A 20,773-nucleotide genomic window follows, 5' to 3' on the forward strand; every position below is an offset into this window, starting at 1 on the left:
TCGGGGGGTAAAAGGGGGACACACATGAGTTAGAAGTGGTAGTCGAGATGCGAGATAACAGCTTGGTGACGTGATGAAGCAAGACTAAAAAGTTAAGGCGAGACAGCCGGGAATAGAGAGGCGAAAGACGGCAGAAACAGCTGCTGTGTGGAAGCTGGGAAGGCTTTGGCTGTTAAGACTGCAAACAGACGGCAAAAATGTCAACTTGTGCAGCCAAAATTCCTGCAGGAGAATTGAGCGGTAGGAAGAAAGCAGATGTTTGCACCTCAGCTGGAGAGGATATAATGGAGGTTTAACACAACGACATGAAGTCTTGGATGCTGTGCTAAAACCTGCATTGCTTTTTAGCCATGTAGCAGTGATACAGATGCTCGATGAACTCCCCCCACTGCTTTGTAATAAAATACAGGCTTCGCTACACATCTTGAAATACACACCTCTGGAAACTGTACACATTTGCATCATGTTTGGGGAGGTCTTTGTTCCAACTGTTACCCACAAACCAATAAGAATTCATTCATTCATTCATTTTCTACCGCTTATCCTCAAGAGGGGGTGCTGGAGCCTATCCCAGCAGCCTTCGGGCAAGAGGCGGGGTACACCCTGGTAGGCGACCCCTGCTAGAGCACATAAGAAACTAGTCCAGTTGTTCGTTCATTCATTTTCTATCGCTTATCCTCACGAGGGTCTCGTGGGTTGCTGGAGCCTATCCCAGTGGCCTTTGGGCCAGAGGCGGGGTACACCCTGGTAGGCGACCCCTGCTAGATCACGTAACAAACTAGTCTGCTTGTTAACTCATTCATTTTTTATCGCTTATCCTCACAAGGGTCTTGTGGAGTGCTGGAGCCTATCCCAGCGGCCTTCGGGCGAGAGGCGGGGTACACCCTGGTAGGCGACCCCTGCTAGAGCACGTAACAAACTAGTCCACTTGTTCGTTCATTCATTTTCTATTGCTTATCCTTACGAGGGTCGCGAGGGTTGCTGGAGCCTATCCCAGCTGTCTTTGGGCGAGAGGCGGTGTACACCCTGGTAGGCGACCCTTGCTAGAGCACATAACAAACTAGTCTGCTTGTTCGTTCATTCATTTTCTATCGCTTATCCTCACAATGGTCTCGTGGGATGCTGGAGCCCATCCCAGCGGCCTTTGGGCGAGAGGCGGGGTACACCCTGGTAGGCGACCCCTGCTAGAGCACGTAACAAACTAGTCCGCTTGTTCGTTCATTCATTTTCTATTGCTTATCCTTACAAGGGTCTCGTAGGTTGCTGGAGCCTATCCCAGCTGTCTTCGGGCAAGTGGCGGGGTACACCCTGGTAGTCGACCCCTGCTAGAGCAAATAACAAACTAGTCTGCTTGTTTGTTCATTCATTTTCTATCGCTTATCCTCACGAGGGTCTTGTGGGGTGCTGGAGCCTATCCCAGCCGCCTTCGGGCGAGAGGCGGGGTACACCCATGTAGGCTACCCCTGCTAGAGCACTAAACAAACTAGTCTGCTTGTTCATTCATTAATTTTCTATCGCTTATCCTCACGAGGATCTCATGGCGTGCTGGAGCCTATCCCAGGTGGGGTACACCCTGGACTGGTGGCCAGCCAAATCACAGGGCACATATAGACAAACAACCATTCACACTCACATTCATACCTATGGACAATTTGGAGTCGCCAATTAACCTAGCATGTTTTTGGAATGCGGGAGGAAAAGAGGAAATGAGTATCCGGAAAAAACTCACGTATGCACGGGGAGAACATGCAAACTGAACACAGAGATGTCCGAGAGTGGAATTGAACTCGGGTCTCCTAGCTGTGAGGTCTGCGCGCCAACCACTATACCACTAAAATGCCTTTTTGAATATTGTTTTCTCTTTTTATGTATCCTCAGCTAGCGTTCCAATGACTTATAGCATGTGGGCTTTATTTCCATAACGCAGTATTCCCTCCACATGTACATCGTAATTGGATTTCCGATTGGCTTGTCTCCCCATAAAAGAAAGACTGAAGGAAAAGAGACGGGGACAAACAGAACAGAAAGAGAAATAAAGGTTATTGGCGGCGAGCAAAGCAAAGACATAAATGTAGTCATGCATTCCCCCCCAGCTGAATACTGCATACATTATAAATAGGCTGAAAGTCTGAGGGAACATCTCTTACGTTAATACTCCACGTATGGATAATCATATTTTCAATGACAGGCTTGGATTCCCTCCAATTATCTTTTATTTTCACAGGAAGTGCTGGCACACCGGTGGTTTTCAATGAGAACGGCGACGCTCCGGGACGATATGACATCTTCCAGTACCAGATCACCAACAGATCCACTGCAGAGTACAGAGTCATTGGATCCTGGACCAATAAGCTGCACCTCAAGGTGGTATTTTTTTTCTCTAATTTCAGCTGCATGTTATCAAGATGCAAACTCGGAGTTGGGTCTGGGGTTCTAAACCCACACAGGGCTTCATTAAAAACGTCCAGATGACAGACCAATAGACGATGAATGCTTTCTGCATGATGGATTATTGGCCGTGGAGAGAGAAACCGGTGCTCAGTGATTTGTTTATACTTAATACCCGCTGTAAACGGCCCTGCTCAGGGTAGCCGGTTTTGGATTTTATGTCAAAAGAAGTTTAACAGGAATGCTAGATTGATATTCCAAAAACGTAAAACCCACCAAACCATGCAAACAAAGCAGTTATGCATTAAAAAATTAAGACAATAGTCCCTCGCAGCGTCACTCTTCCAACCTCATTCTATTGCGTTTTTTTCAAATATGCATAATAAAAAATGCCGTATAAATAATAATAATAATAATAATAATAAAATACAATATAATACAGTTTTGAAAAAAAATAATTTTTATTTTCAAAAATGTATAATAAAAATGTATAATAAATAATAATAATTATTATTATTTAATGATAATAAAATATAATATAATATAATACATTTTGTAAAAAATATAATTTTTATTTTCAAAAATGTATAATACAAATGTATAATAAATAATAATAATCGTTATTATTATATATAATAGAATACATTTTTGAAAAAAATTATAATTGATAATTTATAATTAAAAATGTATAATAAAAATTACATAATTATATAATAATATAATATTATATAATAATTTAATTTAATTTAATTTATAATTTTTTTCAGAAATGTATTATTTTAATGTGATATTTTTTGGAAAAACCGCGATAGAGTGAGGTTGGAAGAGTGACGGTGCGAGGGACTCTAATAATGTTGAAACCCGAATTTAGAAGGTCGAAAACAGGTTTTCTAACTATGAAAATGTTCAGTTTATAGCACATTTATAGCAACACACAACACACTTAAAGTATCATCTAAAGTATCTTATTTTCTCTTATTATGTCTACTAAATTGGGTCATATGATTGTAAAGGTGGTTTGAGGGGTGTTACTATATTATATAGAAGGCTCTAATAATGTTGAAACCCGTATTTAGAAGGTTGGAAACAGGTTTTCTTACAAAAGTATTCCACTTCTAAATAAGGAATCCTACTCACATAATTCACGGTCAGGTCTGGTACCAGTTAATCTTGATAAATGAGGGTTGCTGTACGTGCTATGTGTTTTTTTGGCTAAAAAGGGAAAAAAAAATCACACTTTGATCAATATTTAATTACATCTTCACTGACATTAATTACAATTCTCGTACAATACCACCTGTCAGCTGTTAAAATTACATTTTGGGCAATGAGTGTGTTTTCTGTGGAGAGAAAAAAAGTAAATCTTATAAATAAGGCATGAACGGGAGAAGCATATCTACTGTGGAAGCGATCAAGCATCACGAGATGTTTAAAAAAAAAAAAAGTTTCAAACCGCACTAATTTGCACTTCTGCTCAGGCGCGCGGACACATAAGGACGTGAAGTCATTATTTTTCCTGACAGATATATTTGCATGGCCCAGCCAGCTGCCAAATAGTGGACAGGAATGAAAAACACTATTTTCTGTTAAAACATGTCATTTTGATGGGTCCTTTAAGTTCCCTATTATTACACTAGTTTTTCCCCGGCTTTGTTTTTAACCACTGATTTCCTTAAAAACCAAAAGGGTTGGTTGGGCAACAGGGGGGGTGCACAGCGATGAGGATGTGCATTAAAGCTCTATATACTGCATATTACAGTGTGTGTTTGTTTTGACTCGGTTCCTGTGCCCTTTTAATATCCTCCAGGTGGAGGCCATGCGCTGGAAGACGGGCGACCCATCACTGCCAGCCTCGGTCTGCAGCCTCCCATGCCGTGCTGGGGAGAGGAAGAAGGTGGTGAAGGGGGTACCCTGCTGCTGGCACTGTGAACGCTGTGAGGGCTACCACTACCAGGTAACACCAACATTTCAACAAAACAGTCTCTCACTTATTATGACTATTAATTAGTACTAACATGATGTATTTTAAATTTTTTAAAATGTTTCAAATTTTTAAAACTTTTTAAATTTCAAAAACTGTAAAAAAAAAAATTAAAAATGTTAAAAAAAATTAAATTCTTTTAAAATTTTGAACATTTTTAAATTTTTTTAAATTTTTAAAAATGTAAAAAAAATTTAAATTTCAAAATTTTCATTTGCTGCTGCTGAATCCCTGATCCACGCGTTTATCACATCCAGAATCGACTACTGCAACAGTATTCTTTACGGTACAACATCCAAAACAAACGACAATATATTCAGAACTCAGCTGCTCGCCTCCTCACCTCCACCCGCTCCCGTGAACACATGACATTACGGTTCTTAAAAACCTCCACTGGCTTCCCGTCCCCCAACGTAACCATTTCAAAGTCCTTCTCATCACCTACAAAACTGGTATGGATATTATATTTTAATGCATCGTTTACTCTGTTTTTACTCAACTCTTTTTTTTCTCTACTGTAAAGCGTCTTTGAGTACTCTGAAAAGCGTTATGAAAAGCGTTATACTAATAAAATGTATTATTATTATTATTTTAGGGCAACCAAACATGGAAAAACGGGGACAGATAGACAATCATAAAAATAGTTTATTGTATTTTATACGTAATCATGGCTGCACGGTGGATGAGTGGTTAGCACACAGACCTCACAGCTAGGAAACCCGAGTTCAATTCCACCCTCGGCCATCTCTGTGTGGAGTTTGCATGTTCTCCCCGTGCATGAATGAATGAATTTTGCCCATCGACCAAAATCCTGAACACGATCCTGTCTATCGTCTCGTCTCGTGAGTTGACTGTCCCGTGACACCCGAACTACTATTAAGTGGATTGAATTTTTTTCCATGGCCTAAACATATTTTGTCCAACACCCTGGAAGTTTACATGTTCTCCCAGTGCATGCGTGGGTTTTCTCCGGGTACTCCGGTTTCCTCCCACATTCCAAAAACATGCTAGGTTAATTGGCGACTCCAAATTGTCCATAGGTATGAATGTGAGTGTGAATAGTTGTTTGTCTATATGTGCCCTGTGATTGGCTGGCTGGCCCCCGCTTCTCACCCGAAGACAGCTGGGATAGGCTCCAGCACCCCTGTGACCCTTGTGAGGATAAGCGGTAGAAAATGAATGAATGAATGCTTAGTATTTTGTTATTATTACTCTTAACAATGATTAATAACATTATGCTTTGAATACTGTAGGTATTTGGGGGCAATCACACATGAGCCCCAAAAACTCACTCAGTAGCGCCCTCCGGAATATGGAAAAACAACTTCCAAGGGAGGACAGAAAGTTCACGGCATGGCAAACATTAAAAAAAAAAGTCTACTTAACATCGCAAAGGCCCCATTTGATTAAATTTGAAAGCAAATCTTCCTCCTTTCAAGGGAATCAAATCCATTAGCAAGTATAGTGCAAAGACTGGCTTTGTTCAGGAAGAGTCAAAAGGATGGATACAAATATGAAGCATAACGGCAAGCAGGCGGTGATTGTCAGGGGGGGCAATCAATACTAATTTTGCTGACACGAGCAGCGGCAAGCGGATCAATAATGGCGCTGACACATTTACTGGAGATTTGGGACCCGAGCAGTGGAACCAGTTATAGCGCCTTGACGAAAAAAACAAGCGGGGCGCCATAAAGCAAGGGCAGAACAATAACATACAAGTTACTTCACAGAGGCCACATAAAAGCAGTACAGTATATACCATAATGCGGTACAGTACGGTCTCGTACAGTAACTGTACGTACAGTTGTATGTTCATAACAGCATAATTCAGGAAAATATCTCAAGCGCAATGCATATGTATATAAAAATAGATATATTTTATTCTTCACTTTGGTGTTGATCAATAATGTTTAAATTAATCAAATCAAATAAATGAATAAAAAATAATAAATACATATAAAATATTATTTTAAATTAATAGAAAATATTTCTTTAAATAGTATAATAATTTTGATATATAGTAAAATATTTTATATATATTTATATTATATAATATTATATTATATAGTATTTTAAATATTTAACAATTAATAATAGGTAATAATTAATAATAAATAAATTATAATAAATAAAAATTTAAATGAAATATTTAAAATATGTCATTTAAATTTTTAATTAAACCTGATTTTTCTTAGAATTATCAACTGTAGTTAATATATATGTTTTTTTTCTTCACTTTGGTGTTGATCAATAGTGTTTAAATTAATCAAATCAAATAAATGAATAAAAAATAATAAATACATATAAAAAAATTATTTAATTAATAGAAAATGTTTGTTTAAAAAATATAATCATTTTGATGTATAATAAAAAATAGTCTTTAGAATATTTATATCATATTTTAAATAATAATAAACAAATAATAATAAATATTAATTTAAATGAAATATTGAAAACATTTCATTTAAATTATTAAATATAAATATAAATATAAATATAAATATAAATATAAATATAAATATAAATATAAATATAAATTATTATCTAATTAATATATAATTATATTTATCATATAAATGATTAAATATTGAAAATATTTCATTTAAATCATTCTTTTTTAATTAAACTTGATTTTTTACTTCTGATTTTTATAATAATAATCAATTGTGGTTGTACTGCATTACATAGGCATAAATAATTGACAATATTATGTTTTTTCATGTTTTACACAATTAGTAAATAAAACATGAAAAATTGGGTTCCAGGCTTCAGAGTTCATGTGCGAGCTGTGCCCGTACGAGATGCGACCCGACGCCAACCGCACGGGCTGCGTAGCCATCCCCATCATCAAGCTGGAGTGGCACTCCCCTTGGGCGGTCATCCCCGTCTTCATCTCCATGCTGGGCATCATCGCCACGTCCTTCGTCATCGTCACCTTTGTGCGCTTCAACGACACGCCCATCGTGCGGGCGTCGGGTCGGGAGATGAGCTACGTGCTCCTCACGGGGATCTTCCTGTGTTACGCCATCACGTTCCTAATGATCGCCGCCCCGGATGTCGGCGTGTGCTCCTTCCGGAGGATCTTCCTGGGATTGGGCATGTGCTTCAGCTACGCCGCCTTGCTGACCAAGACAAACAGGATACATCGCATCTTCGAGCAAGGGAAGAAGTCGGTGACGGCGCCAAGGTAGGTGACAGTCAAGGTTGATGTAAGTGATACTTTCCCTGCGCTCGTTGTGTCGTATTCGCACGAGGCCTTAACCTCTTCTGCCAGGGCGCTCGCCGCCGTTGTTCATCATTATGTTGCTCATACATTATTTATCAGGCATGAACTCACACTCACCTATTTGCGCTCGGTGGGAGACGGTCCTGGCACAGGGTGTCATACAAGTGGCTCGAATGGTAATGTTGCATTTCATGGAAGTCAAGAGTGTCCACCAGCAAGGAGACCATCTGTTTCCTTGCCACGGACAAACAAAAACAAAATGTTACAGGTTCCTACATACTGTAGGCGGCCTTTTATTTGTAGAAATAAGCTAATTAGGAGGCTATTTTTTGGGTGTTTTTTTTTTTTTTTCAAGATGGCGGCACCCTGTCCGGCTGCGGCTGCTTTGGCTCCCGGTGTCTATCTGTCTATCTGTCTATCTGTCTATCTGTCTGTCTATTCGTCTATCCGTCCTATCTATCATCTATCTATCCATCTATCCTATCCATCTATCCATCTATCCATCTATCCATCTATCCATCTATCCATCTATCCATCCATCCATCCATCCATCCATCTTAGAGCAAATTTCAATTTTTTTAAATTATTTTTCACGACTTCTATCTATCCATCCATCTATCATCTATCCATCCATCCATCCATCCATCCATCTTAGAGCAAATTTCAATTTTTGAAATTTTATTTTTTGCGACTTCTATCTATCCATCCATCTGTCCATCATCTATCCATCCATCTATCATCTATTCAACCATCCATCCATCCATCTTAGAGCAAATTTCAATTTTTGAAAATTTATTTTTTGCGACTTCTATCTGTCCATCCATCCATCTATCCATTCATCCATCCATCCATCTATCTATCCATCCATCTATCCATCCATCCATCTTAGAGCAAATTTCAATTTTTGAAAATTATTTTTCGCGACTTCTATCTATCCATCCATCATCCATCCATCTTAGAGCAAATTTAAATTTTAGAAAATTTATTTTTTGCGACTTGTATCTATCCATCCATCATCCATCCATCTTACAGCAAATTAAAATTTTTGAAAATTTATTTTTTGCGACTTCTATCCATCCATCTATCCATCCATCTATATAGCTATCTATCTATCATCCATCCATCCATCCTAGAGCAAATTAAAATTTTTGAAAATGTATTTTTCGCGACTTCTATCTATCTATCTATCCATCCATCCATCTTAGAGCAAATTTCAATTTTTGAAAATTATTTTTCGCGACTTCTATCTCTCCATCCATCTATCATCTATCTATCTATCCATCCATCTATCTAGCTATCATCCATCCATCCTAGAGCAAATCTAAATTTTTGAAAATTGATTTTTCGGGACTTGTGTTTTTTTCAGCACCAAGATGGCGCTTTAGGCTCCAGTATCTGCTACTCCAAATCACTCCTGTACCACTGGCAATAAACTAAACATCAGCTTATTAAGACAGAACACAAATGCCCCCATAAAGAAAACCATATTCTGATTCCAAGCTGCTAGCAAAGTAGTTATGTTGTTTAGGCTACACTTACACTACTGCTCAAAAGTTTGAGATCACTTCTTTGTTTTCCAAAGAAAAACACATTTCCATGCATTTCACAAACTATTAAAATGAATCAGATGATTTTCAAAGCAGAATCTACATTTTTGCATAGAGGCCCACTATCAACAACTGTCAGTCCTCTGCATCAATCTCCTGGTATGGCTGCTAATCCAAGTTCATTATTTTATAAGGCTAATAGATTATTAGAAAACCCATCTAAAAATCTAAACTAAAACTAAAATCTCTTACCATGTTGTTAACTATTCCCTTCAGAGCGCAGCACAAACCGGGTCTAACAAGGACATAAAAACGATGCACAACTGTGCAAGACGATAAATATGAGTGTGTAGTTTATACTACTAATACTTTTCATTGTAATTTTTTCTTTCCTAGGTTCATCTCTCCAGCTTCCCAGCTGGTCATCACCTTCTCCCTCATCTCCGTCCAACTCCTGGGCGTTTTCGTATGGTTTGCCGTGGACCCGCCTCACACGGTGGTGGACTATGGCGAGCAGCGGACCCAGGACCCATTGTCGGCCCGCGGCGTCCTCAAATGCGACATCTCAGACCTGTCCCTCATCTGCTCTTTGGGTTACTCCATCCTGCTGATGGTGACGTGCACGGTGTACGCCATCAAGACACGTGGCGTACCCGAAACCTTCAACGAGGCCAAGCCCATCGGGTTCACCATGTACACCACCTGTATCATCTGGCTGGCTTTCATACCTATCTTCTTTGGAACGTCTCAGTCTGCGGAGAGGGTAGGTTCTGCATTTTCTGAATGTTATCATTTGGGTGGAATTTTGCTTCTTTCTTGTCTTGCCATTATCTTCATTGCCATGGAATGTTTTTTTTCCAGCAGTCCCTGTGAGAAAGCTTAACAAAGTTTGTCTCTTTATGCATATACTCTGTATATGTTTACATTTAATTTGACATAGTTATTTCCAAAAATAAGGTGCATTTCTGATGTTTTGCGGCACAGTTGGAGGTCTTAGACCACTGATTGGGGACCCCTGTTCTGAACAATTCAGTGATATGTGAGCGATCGTGTCGCATTTATGAGCTTCCTGTCCATTTTACGACATTATTATGTCGGGATTGACCACTGACATTACAGTCATGGATTTTTACTAACAGATACTTTCTATTTCCTTACTGAATGCTTTTTTGGAGATAAAATATGTGCATTTGCTCAATTAAAAAAAGAGTTTTGGCAGCCGTAGCTATGCTAACCGAGGTTTGATGTTTGGTGATGTTATTTGCTACCAACGGCATTCTGCATTCATGTTGACATCAATGTCCATGGATGGAACAAAGAACTTTTCATTCATTCATTTATTTTCTACCGCTTATCCTCACGAGCGTTGCGGTGGTGCTGGAGCCTATCCCAGCTGTCTTCGGGCGAGAAAGCCAATCACAGGGCACATATAGACAAACAACCATTCACACTCACATTCATACCTATGGACAATTTGGAGTCGCCAATTAACCTAGCATGTTTTTGGAATGTGGGAGGAAACCGGAGTACACGGAAAAAAAAACCCCACGCATACACAGGGAGAACATGTAAACTTCCAGGGTGTTGGACAAAATATGTTTAGGCCATGGAAAAAAATTCAATCCACTTAATAGTTCGGGTGTCACTCACGAGACGAGACGATAGACAGGATCGTGTTCAGGATTTTGGTCGATGGGCAAAATTCATTCATTCATTAATTTTTCAACCGCTTATCCATCAAGAGGGTCTCGGCGGGTCCTGGAGCCTATCCCAGCTGTCTTCGGGCAAGACAGCCAATCACAGGGCACATATAGACAAACAACCATTCACACTCACATTCATACCTATGGACAATTTGGAGTCGCCAATTAACCTAGCATGTTTTTGGAATGTGGGAGGAAACGCATGCACAGGGAGAACATGCAAACGCCACACAGAGATGGCCGAGAGTGGAATTGAACCCTGGTCTCCTAGCTGTGAGGTCTGCGCGCTAACCACTCGACCGCCATGCAGCCCGGAACAAAGAACTTGTAAAGCCAAAATGAAGCCTGCCAAACGAGCAAGAATTTACCCTGTTGAATCAAAGTTTTTTTAGGGGAGGGGGGGAGGGATATATTTCGAAAAACGAAGGAAAATGTCACAGAAAGTTATCCAGCCGCACATTCTGAAATGTCAACAGTCTGCCCTATTTTGTCATCCTCCTCCTCCTCCCAAGCAAAGGAGCTCACTATACCTCGGAGTCCACTGAAGCTTCACGACAGTACTCCCACTCCTGCAATGGAAGAGCCGGCGGGTAAAACGTCTCCTAACTTTGGAGTGTCACTCATGCATTTTATTTTTATATTTTTTTATATTACAGCTCCCTTTGTGGCTGCACTTTAGCCCAGTTTTGACAGCGAAAAAGAAGCGTTCCTTTGGGAAATGGCTGAAGTGTCATTTGGTTTTTGTTATATTTTAACCAGCCTTGCTACAATTTAAATGGATATCATTAGAATTTAATTCATTGATTTGTCAGCTGATTGCTCATATAGTCAAGCAATGGACCGGTAGCTTGCTATCAATGTAATGTAAAAATTTTGCTGCATGCTTTGAATGGGAAAAATGGCGCCATCTAGTGTAAAAATGCCATAATCCAAATGGAAATATCAACGGATTGCATTTGCTAAGAGTTTCAATTGTACCTTTTTGATCATTGGGAACAAATATTTCAGTTTCTGTGTAAGCTTTGCCATTTTGGGCTAATTTAAGGACTCCTATTGATGCAACACAGCCGCAATTGTATGAAAAAAAAATAAACAGAATGACACAAAATGTCGCTAGGATGTATAATATTTGAGAAATGTGTTTCTGGCTATCATATTCTTGCTTAACGGAAGTGCACATTCAGTTCTAGCGACCTGATTGGTCTGTTGATGCACAAGCTTCTGCTCTCAGCCAATGGCGTGGCTCTGTCCTCATGAATATTCAATGAAGGCAATCTGAAGAGGCAGTGACCTTGCATATATTTTGCTGCGTCTGTTATTTGTAGGCAGTGAAGTGTTGCATCATGTTTGTGACAACAAAGACTGGAGCATCAGTGCGTTGGATTGTGACATGTTTACGGACCTAATTAGACGTTGCGGCTTTATGTGTGTGTGTGTGTGTGTGTGTGTTATGGCGTGCTGTGGATCCGGGATATCCACCAACTTGTATATGTCCTTTTTAATTGGAATATCCTGTCCGGTGTACAGAAGAGGAGGGGATAAATAGTAATGATGTGACTTGCTGATGCATGGGGGGGGCTCGAATAAGAAGAGGTGGACTCACATTATGATTACGTTTGCCTTCATGTTGTCTTATATCCTGCTTCAGTGATGGCGGTATCATCCAATTAAGCAATTTACCCCATACTCGATTGTTTACTCAGCATTATTCTGGAGAGGAAAGTAACAAGCCAGTCACTCATTATTATTTTAGCACACATTTAGACAAAAATTAGAGCAAATATATAAAAATAATGACATTATTTCTGCATTTTTAAAAAAAATGTGTATACTAATATTATTATTGATAGGCTAATTATTTGATCCTAATATATTTGTTCTGCTCTGGCTAACATTGCTAGCTAAGTGGACAGCTAACAGCTAACATTTGAGAGCTGTATGTAGTGCATTTGAGCACTGTAAAATTAAACATACAGAAATAAAGTCAAAATGTGATCGACAAAGCATATAATATAATAATATGATAAAACAATGACATGAAACATAAAAGAAATGCATTCAAACAAATATGCTAGCTCAATGCTAACTATAGAAGGCCTACATCTGCTAGCGAGTAGCATTCGTGATTAGCATTAGCGATTTTTAGGGCAACTTTAAATATGTCTAATATTATGTACTTCCCATTTTAGCATTTAGTTGCTGTATGAAACACCTTTGTTTGTTTCTTTGTTCCTTTTTATATATATATATATTTTTTTATTTCGGAGTCGCAACAGCGAACATTATACATCTCACTAGCAAGTGATTACTTACCTGACTACGGAAACGCTTTTAGGACAAACTGAATACACAGTATACACAAATATATTGACTATGCACACATTTAGACAAAAATAGAGCAAATATATATAAATAATTATATATATATATATATATATATATATATATATATATATATATATATATATATATATATATATATATATATATATATATATATATATATATATATATATATATATATATATATATATATATATATAATTATATATATATATATATATAATTATATATATATATATATATATATATATATAATTATATATATATATATATATATATAATTATATATATATATATATATATATATATATATATATATATATATATATATATATAATTATATATATATATATATATATATATATATATATATATATATATATATATATATATATATATATATATATATATATATATATATATTTCTGCATTTTAAAAATATGTATATTATTATTATTATTTATGGGCTAATCATTTGATCCTAACGTGTTTGAGTGGAACAGTTAACAGTTTCAAAACAAAGACTTTGCAGTTCCATTTGAAAGCTTTCACATGAATCACTGTAAAACTAAACATACAGAAATAAAGTCAAAATTTGCATATAATATACAAAGCATATAACATAATAATATGATATAACAATGACATGAAACATAAAAGAAATGCATTCAAAAAAATATGCTAGCTCAAAGCTAGCTATAGAAGGCCCACATATGCTATTGCATTCGTGGCATTCGTGATTAGCATTAGCAATTTTTAGGGCAACTTTAAACAAGTCCAATATTATGTACATTGAATTTTAGCATTTAGTTGTTGTATAAAACACTTTTGTTTGTTTCTTTGTTCCTTTTTTATATATATATATATATATTTTACAGCGAACATTATAGTACATCTCACTAGCAAGTGATTACTTCCTGACTACGGAAACACTTTTAGGACAAACTTAATACACAGTATACACAAATATATTGAATATGCACACTTGCAACTGAAATACAAGCGACAAGTTAATACAACTAGGCAACACAGTTTTTAATGAGTAAAAAATGAAGATATTTTTGGGGTGGAAATAGATTCCTTTCTTCCTTGTCAGCATAATCGTGTTTATAGCGCATTCTGTCTGCCACATTTGTGTTTTCATGATCTTAATGGACATACTTAGTAACAAACGGACATATTTTGGGATGGAATAGGTTCCTTTTTAGTCATGATACTAATGTCTGTCAAGTACCAAAAACAAATGGTGTTTATAGCTCATTTTGTCAGCCATGTTTGTGTTTTTATGAGCATTTCTGGTTCTTTGTAATGTTAATGTGCTGTAATTTGAAACCTGACGTATATTGCGGTGAAAATAGATAACTTGTTCTTGGTAATGATACTAATGTCTGATAATCACCACAAGCTAACAAAATGTCAGCAAAATTTTGTATGTAGCACATTTTGTCAGCCATGTTTGTTTTTAGAAACATTTTAGGTGCTCTGTAGTGTGCTTAATTAGTAGAATACTGAAATTCTGTGTTATTGCTGGTAATATTAAAGTATTAGGAGTAAAATAATTCATTATTTTTTAAACATTTTTATTTATTATTTTTTTAATTCTTTTTTATTATTATTTAGTGTTTTTTTTATTATTATATTATTAGATTAAAATTAACAAAGCATTATTAGAGCCCTGTAGACATGACAAAACACGACTATAGTCACATTCATACTTTTTTTATTTACAACATATTGCGCAACTGCAGGGTTTTGAGACACATGCTAACTCGCAAACTAGAGAGCTAGCGACCTAAACGGTAGCCTTCAAGTTATTTCCTTTAAACTTAAATAGCCAAAAACTTACCACTTCCACACGGATAGGGAGGATAACTATTAACAGTTATTTAACCTTTAACATGAACATTAATCAAACGTAATAATTGTTTCTGGGTACATGATACCATACAGCATCCATATCAAACTTGCACGGGCCGCACAAACATTAAACTTTCATATCAAGGCGGGGGCCTCAAACTAGTGTCCTGCGGACCACATTTGGCCCGCGGGCCGCATGTTTGAGACCCCTGATCTAACATATAGACAAAAACATCTTGTGTAAAGTCTTCCCAGAAGTGTATATGTGTCCATGGAGTGTACGTTAACGAGCAAAGTCATTAAGAATTTGGGCAGATAGTCTTCCTGCACAAGCTGGTAATGAATGCAAGACATTTGCATGTTATTTTCCAACTTTGGAGAGAATTTTGGCTCCAAAGGAGAAAGATGGAGGGGATTTTGAGCGAGGATGGAGGCGCTATCGGGGTTGTGGGGGCTGGTGGGGGGGGGGCTCCTGCGGGCTGGATGAAAAAGCATGGTTGCTTGACCTATTTCCAAACAATACTTGCCTGCTTCTGTGATGGTTAGCGAGACCTAGCTCTCTCTCTCTCCCTCTGCTGTGACTCACATTGAGCATCCCGACACTTCATCAAAGAGACATAAAGAAGCATAACTGACGCAGGACTCTCGCCAGTATAGGTAAAAGAGGACACGCCCACTTTTCCCCTTGATGCTGCTCGTGTGGACTAAATAAAGATCACACGCGATCTTTATGTCTCCCCCCTGCCACAAATCTAACGCACAGATTTATGGCGGCGTGCGAGCGACCGCCCACATCCTTTAAGCAGGCGTAATCAATCCAAAAAGTAATCCGGAGCGATGAGAAGGTTGAGCGGTAGGAAGCTGAAGGAGGAAGCGTAAATTGAGTTGGAGAAAGTCAACAAGAGGCAGAAAGATGTATTGTGTTCTCATGCGGCTCACGGCCATCTTGGAATCATATTGACCCGTCATGCTGTGGTTCTCAGGGGAAAAAAAAACTCCAATTTTGATGGATAATTGTAACATTTTCGACTATTTTTTTTTAACCTCTGACAACATCCAGCGTTCAAAGTAGCACTTGGAATAGCGGAAAAGTAGCTTTTTTGGTGAAAATACCGTACCACAAACAACAAAATCTAACAAAACGTAGTCAAGTTGTCTACTATGTTTGGTTTTCATGGCAATTGTGGGTTCTTCACAAAAGTAAAGTGCTCTAAGATGTAATGTCTAGTTTGGTCAAGTAGTTTGTGAAATACCGTTTTTTCTGGACTATAAGTCGCTTCGGAATATAAGTCGCACAAGGCCAACAATGCATAATTAGGTAGAAAAAAAAAACATACATAAGTCGCACTGCAGTATAAGTCGCATTTTTTGCAGGTAATTTACCATATTTTCCGGACTATAAGTCACACTTTTTTTCATAGGTTGGCTGTTCCTGCGACTTATACTCCAGAGCGACTTATAAATGAAAAAAACTGTTGCGACTTATACTCCAGTGCGACTTATGTATGTTTTTATTTCTACCTAATTATCAATTTTTGGCCTTGTGTGACTTGTGTGACAATATAGTGATATATACATAGCACATCGTAACTGTCAATATAGTCATGATGTGCTATAGATATCACTATATTGACAGTTAGTACTATGGTACCCATTATGTCATATGGTCATGTATGGTCATATCACCTCATACTTTGGTACGGGACAAAAAAATAAAAATTAATAAATAAAAATTAATAAATAAAAACTCTAATTATATTAGGAAAGCAGGAAGTGAACAAATGTAACAGTTAAAAGTACCAGATGGAGGGGTAGGATTTAATACGCTTTGCTTCTTCCTACTCCTTTTGGACATGTGGAACTGTGAACTGATTATGGGATGCATTCAATTGCAATCTGATGCATGTTCAAATGAAATTAAACCATCACCATTACCATACTCAAATACAGTACTTGAGATTTGCCAGATCAAAACACAATTGTTTCATAAGAATTCAAAACATCCACTACTTCCTGAAGCTGCCCTCTCAGCATCATGGGAAATGTAGTTTTAGCCGCATCATCGCACAAGCCGCGGTGTGAGTCCATTGCCCTTATCGCCGCTGGGATCAAACCGTGCCTGTATCTCTTGGTTCTGCATTTTGGGACCTGAATGCAGATACTAGGACAGGTGGTCCAAGGGGTGCAGAGGGTCCTGCGTAATCCTGGAGCTCAGTCTCAGCAACTGCTTGGTATAAAGTGACTCCAAGCTCACCTGTGATTGTTCGATATGCTTGCCACACCATTCGCCAATCTGGTTAAGGGTGGTCTCCAAACCAAAACAGACACATCGCAGATGCTGGTGTCCGGTTTTACAGACCACCTCACAGTTGTCCACAAAGTTCAGGCCAAAGTCAAGGATTGGGACCAGATATTTGGACTGGGTCTATACACTAGAAATGACTGTACTTGTTTATGACTAATACAAATTGCAGACCATAGCCAACAAAAGGGAACTAAATGGAGTATTTTTGTGGCTTGCTCATCACATTCTGTGATGGACAGATTTTTTTTTTTTTGGTGTTTACTTGGAAATAGATTCCTATTTTCTTACTTATTCACAAAAATCACTTTTGTGTGTTTTTGTAGCAACATAATATGAATGGTTGCTTTGGTACAAAATAACACTGATTTGTAGAAATGACATATTATCCTTGAGAGACCGATTTTGTGCTTACGAATGAAAATAATCCATCATGACTAACAAAGAACAGAATATAGCATGTTTTTGTCCTGTGGAGAACCTACGTACATCATATTTGTGTTGTCATATTTAGCTTCCCTGCAAAAGTAATACAACTGTCTTGTTTTTGTGACTTGAAAGTAGATTCCCGTTTTCTTGCCTGACTGACAAACTCAAAGAAAATGTACGTTTTCAGACTTCAGGAGAAAGACGGCGTGCAGTCATTAGTAGAAAGTTGGCAAATTTACAAATAAATAGTCGACTGGAGCCAAGTTGGGAAAATACAGCGTTTTAGTGCACTGTGGCCTTCACATGAAAGGTTTGTGTTCTGTACAAAAGGGAAAGCACTGTAATTAGTCAAAAACAGATGTATTTTAAGAGCTGACTGGTGGATAAGTCCATATGGCTCAACCGATGCTTAAATGGTAATGGTTTAATTTCATTTGAACATGCATCAGATTACAATTGAATGCATCACATAATCAGTTCACAGTTCCACATGTCCAAAAGGAGTAGGAAGAAGCAAAGCTTATTAAATCCTACCCCTCCATCTGGTACTTTTACAATCAGTAACTGTTACATTTGTTCACTTCCTGCTTTCCATAATACAGTTTAAGATTTTTTTTTTCATTTTTATTTTTTTTTTAAAATAATGTACCTCGTACCGAAGTACGAGGTGATATGACCATACAATGACATAATGGGTACCATCGTAAGTGTCAATATAGTGATATATATACATATATAGCACATCATGACTGGTTGAAGACTCTTCATCCTTGTATTTAGCAAACATCAACTGCTTGTATTGTTTCTTGAATTGGCTCATCATTGTGCATTGTTTGAGGTCCTTACTCAATCCATCCCATAGTTTGATTCCACATACTGAAATGCTATGGCTTTTTAACGTAGTCCTAGCATAGAAGTGTTTCAAATGTACTTCTTCCCTGAGATCATATTTCTCCTCTCTTGTAGAGAAGTATTGGATGACATTTTTAATTGGTTATTTTTAGCCTTATGCATTATTTTAGCTGTTTGAAGATGAACTATATCAGCAAGTTGAAGTATTTGTGATTTTAGAAATAAGGAGTTAGTATGTTCTCTGTAGGCGGCATTATGAATTATCCTTACTGACCTTTTTTGCAGTACATTTAGCAAGTGAAGATTCCTTTTATAGTTATTGCCCCGTATTTCCACACAATAAGTAAGATATGGTAGAACCAGAGAGCAATAAAGAGTGTGGAGTGATTTCTGATTGAGAACAAATTTTGCTTTGTTCAATACTGAAATATTTCTGGCCACCTTATGTTGTATATTTGTAATATGAGGTTTCCAGCTCATATTTTCATCTATTGTGATCCCCAGAAATTTATTTTCGTTTCATTTTTGTTCAAATCCAACAAAATGTAGTGCTTCCTGTTTTGTTTAGTTTTTTTCAGCACAATTAAAGCTAATAACCTTTAAAGAGATGAATTGAGACCTTATAGTATATCGATTTTCCAGTACATCCTTGCTGGTTACAGGCTACTTGTTTGTCTCTTGTTCTTTTCAAGGACTGTTTTTTGAAAAGTTTTTGAATTCCTGTTCAGAGCTGTGCAGGGATTGCATTTTTGAGTACATAGGCTGGAGAGAGAGAGAGAGTGCGAGACGGAGAGCGAGAGAGAGGCCGTGTCAGATCCTGACATCAAGCAGCGAGATGTTCAAGGATGCTGAGTGGGTGTGGAAGAAACACTCTGTCCCATGTTGGCTGCACATTAATGCATGCATAGTTTGTCCCATAACACAACGTGACTTATTGCACAAACACCATAGGGAAGCTTTAATGCTTATTTCCATTCTTATACACGATCATCCTAAAAGATACACAACAGGCGGCTTTGGGCTGCTTTATGGCTCTTTTAATTGCTGCGCACCTTTTTCCCAGCACCTTGATACTGTCTTAACAGTGGGTGACTATCCATGAAGTAGTCTTTGCACCACTCGATGGCCTTGAACCAGCGGACGCCGAAGTCGTCTTTTGTAGTAAGAAGATAATGAAGCCGTTGTGGACAGCGGTGACCACACTGGGGCCCAATTAATGCTGCAACTTGAATTATTAGTATGACTGCTTTTTTAGTGCATATACTCGTGTAGAACTGGCTTCTATTCTATGGCTTCTTTATAATGTCGCATTCAGGTCTTCGGTGACCTCTGAATCACATTTAATTGTATTGTTTATACACTGTATCGAATTGTATTCAATTGTTTGTGTTTAAAATAGATATTTTTGAATCATATCTTAACCCGTGTATCGAATGGTTTCCCAGTAAATAAGAACCTAGACCAGGGGTGGGCAAACTTTTTGACTCGCGGGCCGCATTGATATCACAAAATTTCCGGGGGGGGGGCAGACTATATATTTTACAATATTTTACACGTAACAGTCCACGTGGTATTATTGTATCTGTAAAATTGTCATGCAATCTGCTATTATTATTTATTATTTTATATTTATATTTAAATATTTTAAAAATAATAAAATATTATAATAATTAAAATAAAATTAAAATAATAATTATATTATTATTATGTAAAATATGCAAATATAACAATATTATATATAATTAATATAATAATTAGCATTAATATAATAAATATAATAATCATAATAGTTATAATAATAATATTATAATTATTTTAATTTTTATTATTATTATGTGCTTGTGTCTCTTTTTTCAGGAGCACTTTGTAAACAACAGACCATGTCAAACAACAAAATTGATACAACCATCAAAAGGTTGGCTCAGGCCATGATGTATGTTGAGTTTAAATTAATACTTTTGAAAGATTGGGCGGGCCGTATTCAAACCCTTGGCGGGCCGGATGTGGCCCCCGGGCCGTAGTTTGCCCACCCCTGACCTAGACAAAAGAAATAAAAGGAAACACAAACCATAGTCCAACAGGTCATGCAGGGTGTGACGATATTACTTTAAATGTATTCAATCCCAGCCATTTTTCTTCAGTATT

General features: G+C 37.4%; 1 protein-coding gene across 6 annotated transcripts in view; it reads left to right on the forward strand.

Moving 5' to 3' along the window:
- The window catches only part of grm8a (glutamate receptor, metabotropic 8a), a 181,551-nt gene that overhangs the window by 153,977 nt on the left and 6,801 nt on the right, over positions 1-20,773 (forward strand). For all 6 annotated transcript variants that reach the window (XM_058078579.1, XM_058078580.1, XM_058078583.1 and 3 more), the window contains 4 exons: positions 2,225-2,364; positions 4,196-4,342; positions 7,135-7,556; positions 9,539-9,905. In XM_058078579.1, the coding sequence (XP_057934562.1) occupies positions 2,225-2,364; positions 4,196-4,342; positions 7,135-7,556; positions 9,539-9,905 (1,076 nt within the window). The remainder of the gene's footprint in view (positions 1-2,224; positions 2,365-4,195; positions 4,343-7,134; positions 7,557-9,538; positions 9,906-20,773) is intronic.

The sequence above is a fragment of the Doryrhamphus excisus genome, chromosome 7 (genome assembly GCF_030265055.1).
Source record: "Doryrhamphus excisus isolate RoL2022-K1 chromosome 7, RoL_Dexc_1.0, whole genome shotgun sequence".
Classification (NCBI taxonomy): Eukaryota; Metazoa; Chordata; class Actinopteri; order Syngnathiformes; family Syngnathidae; genus Doryrhamphus; species Doryrhamphus excisus.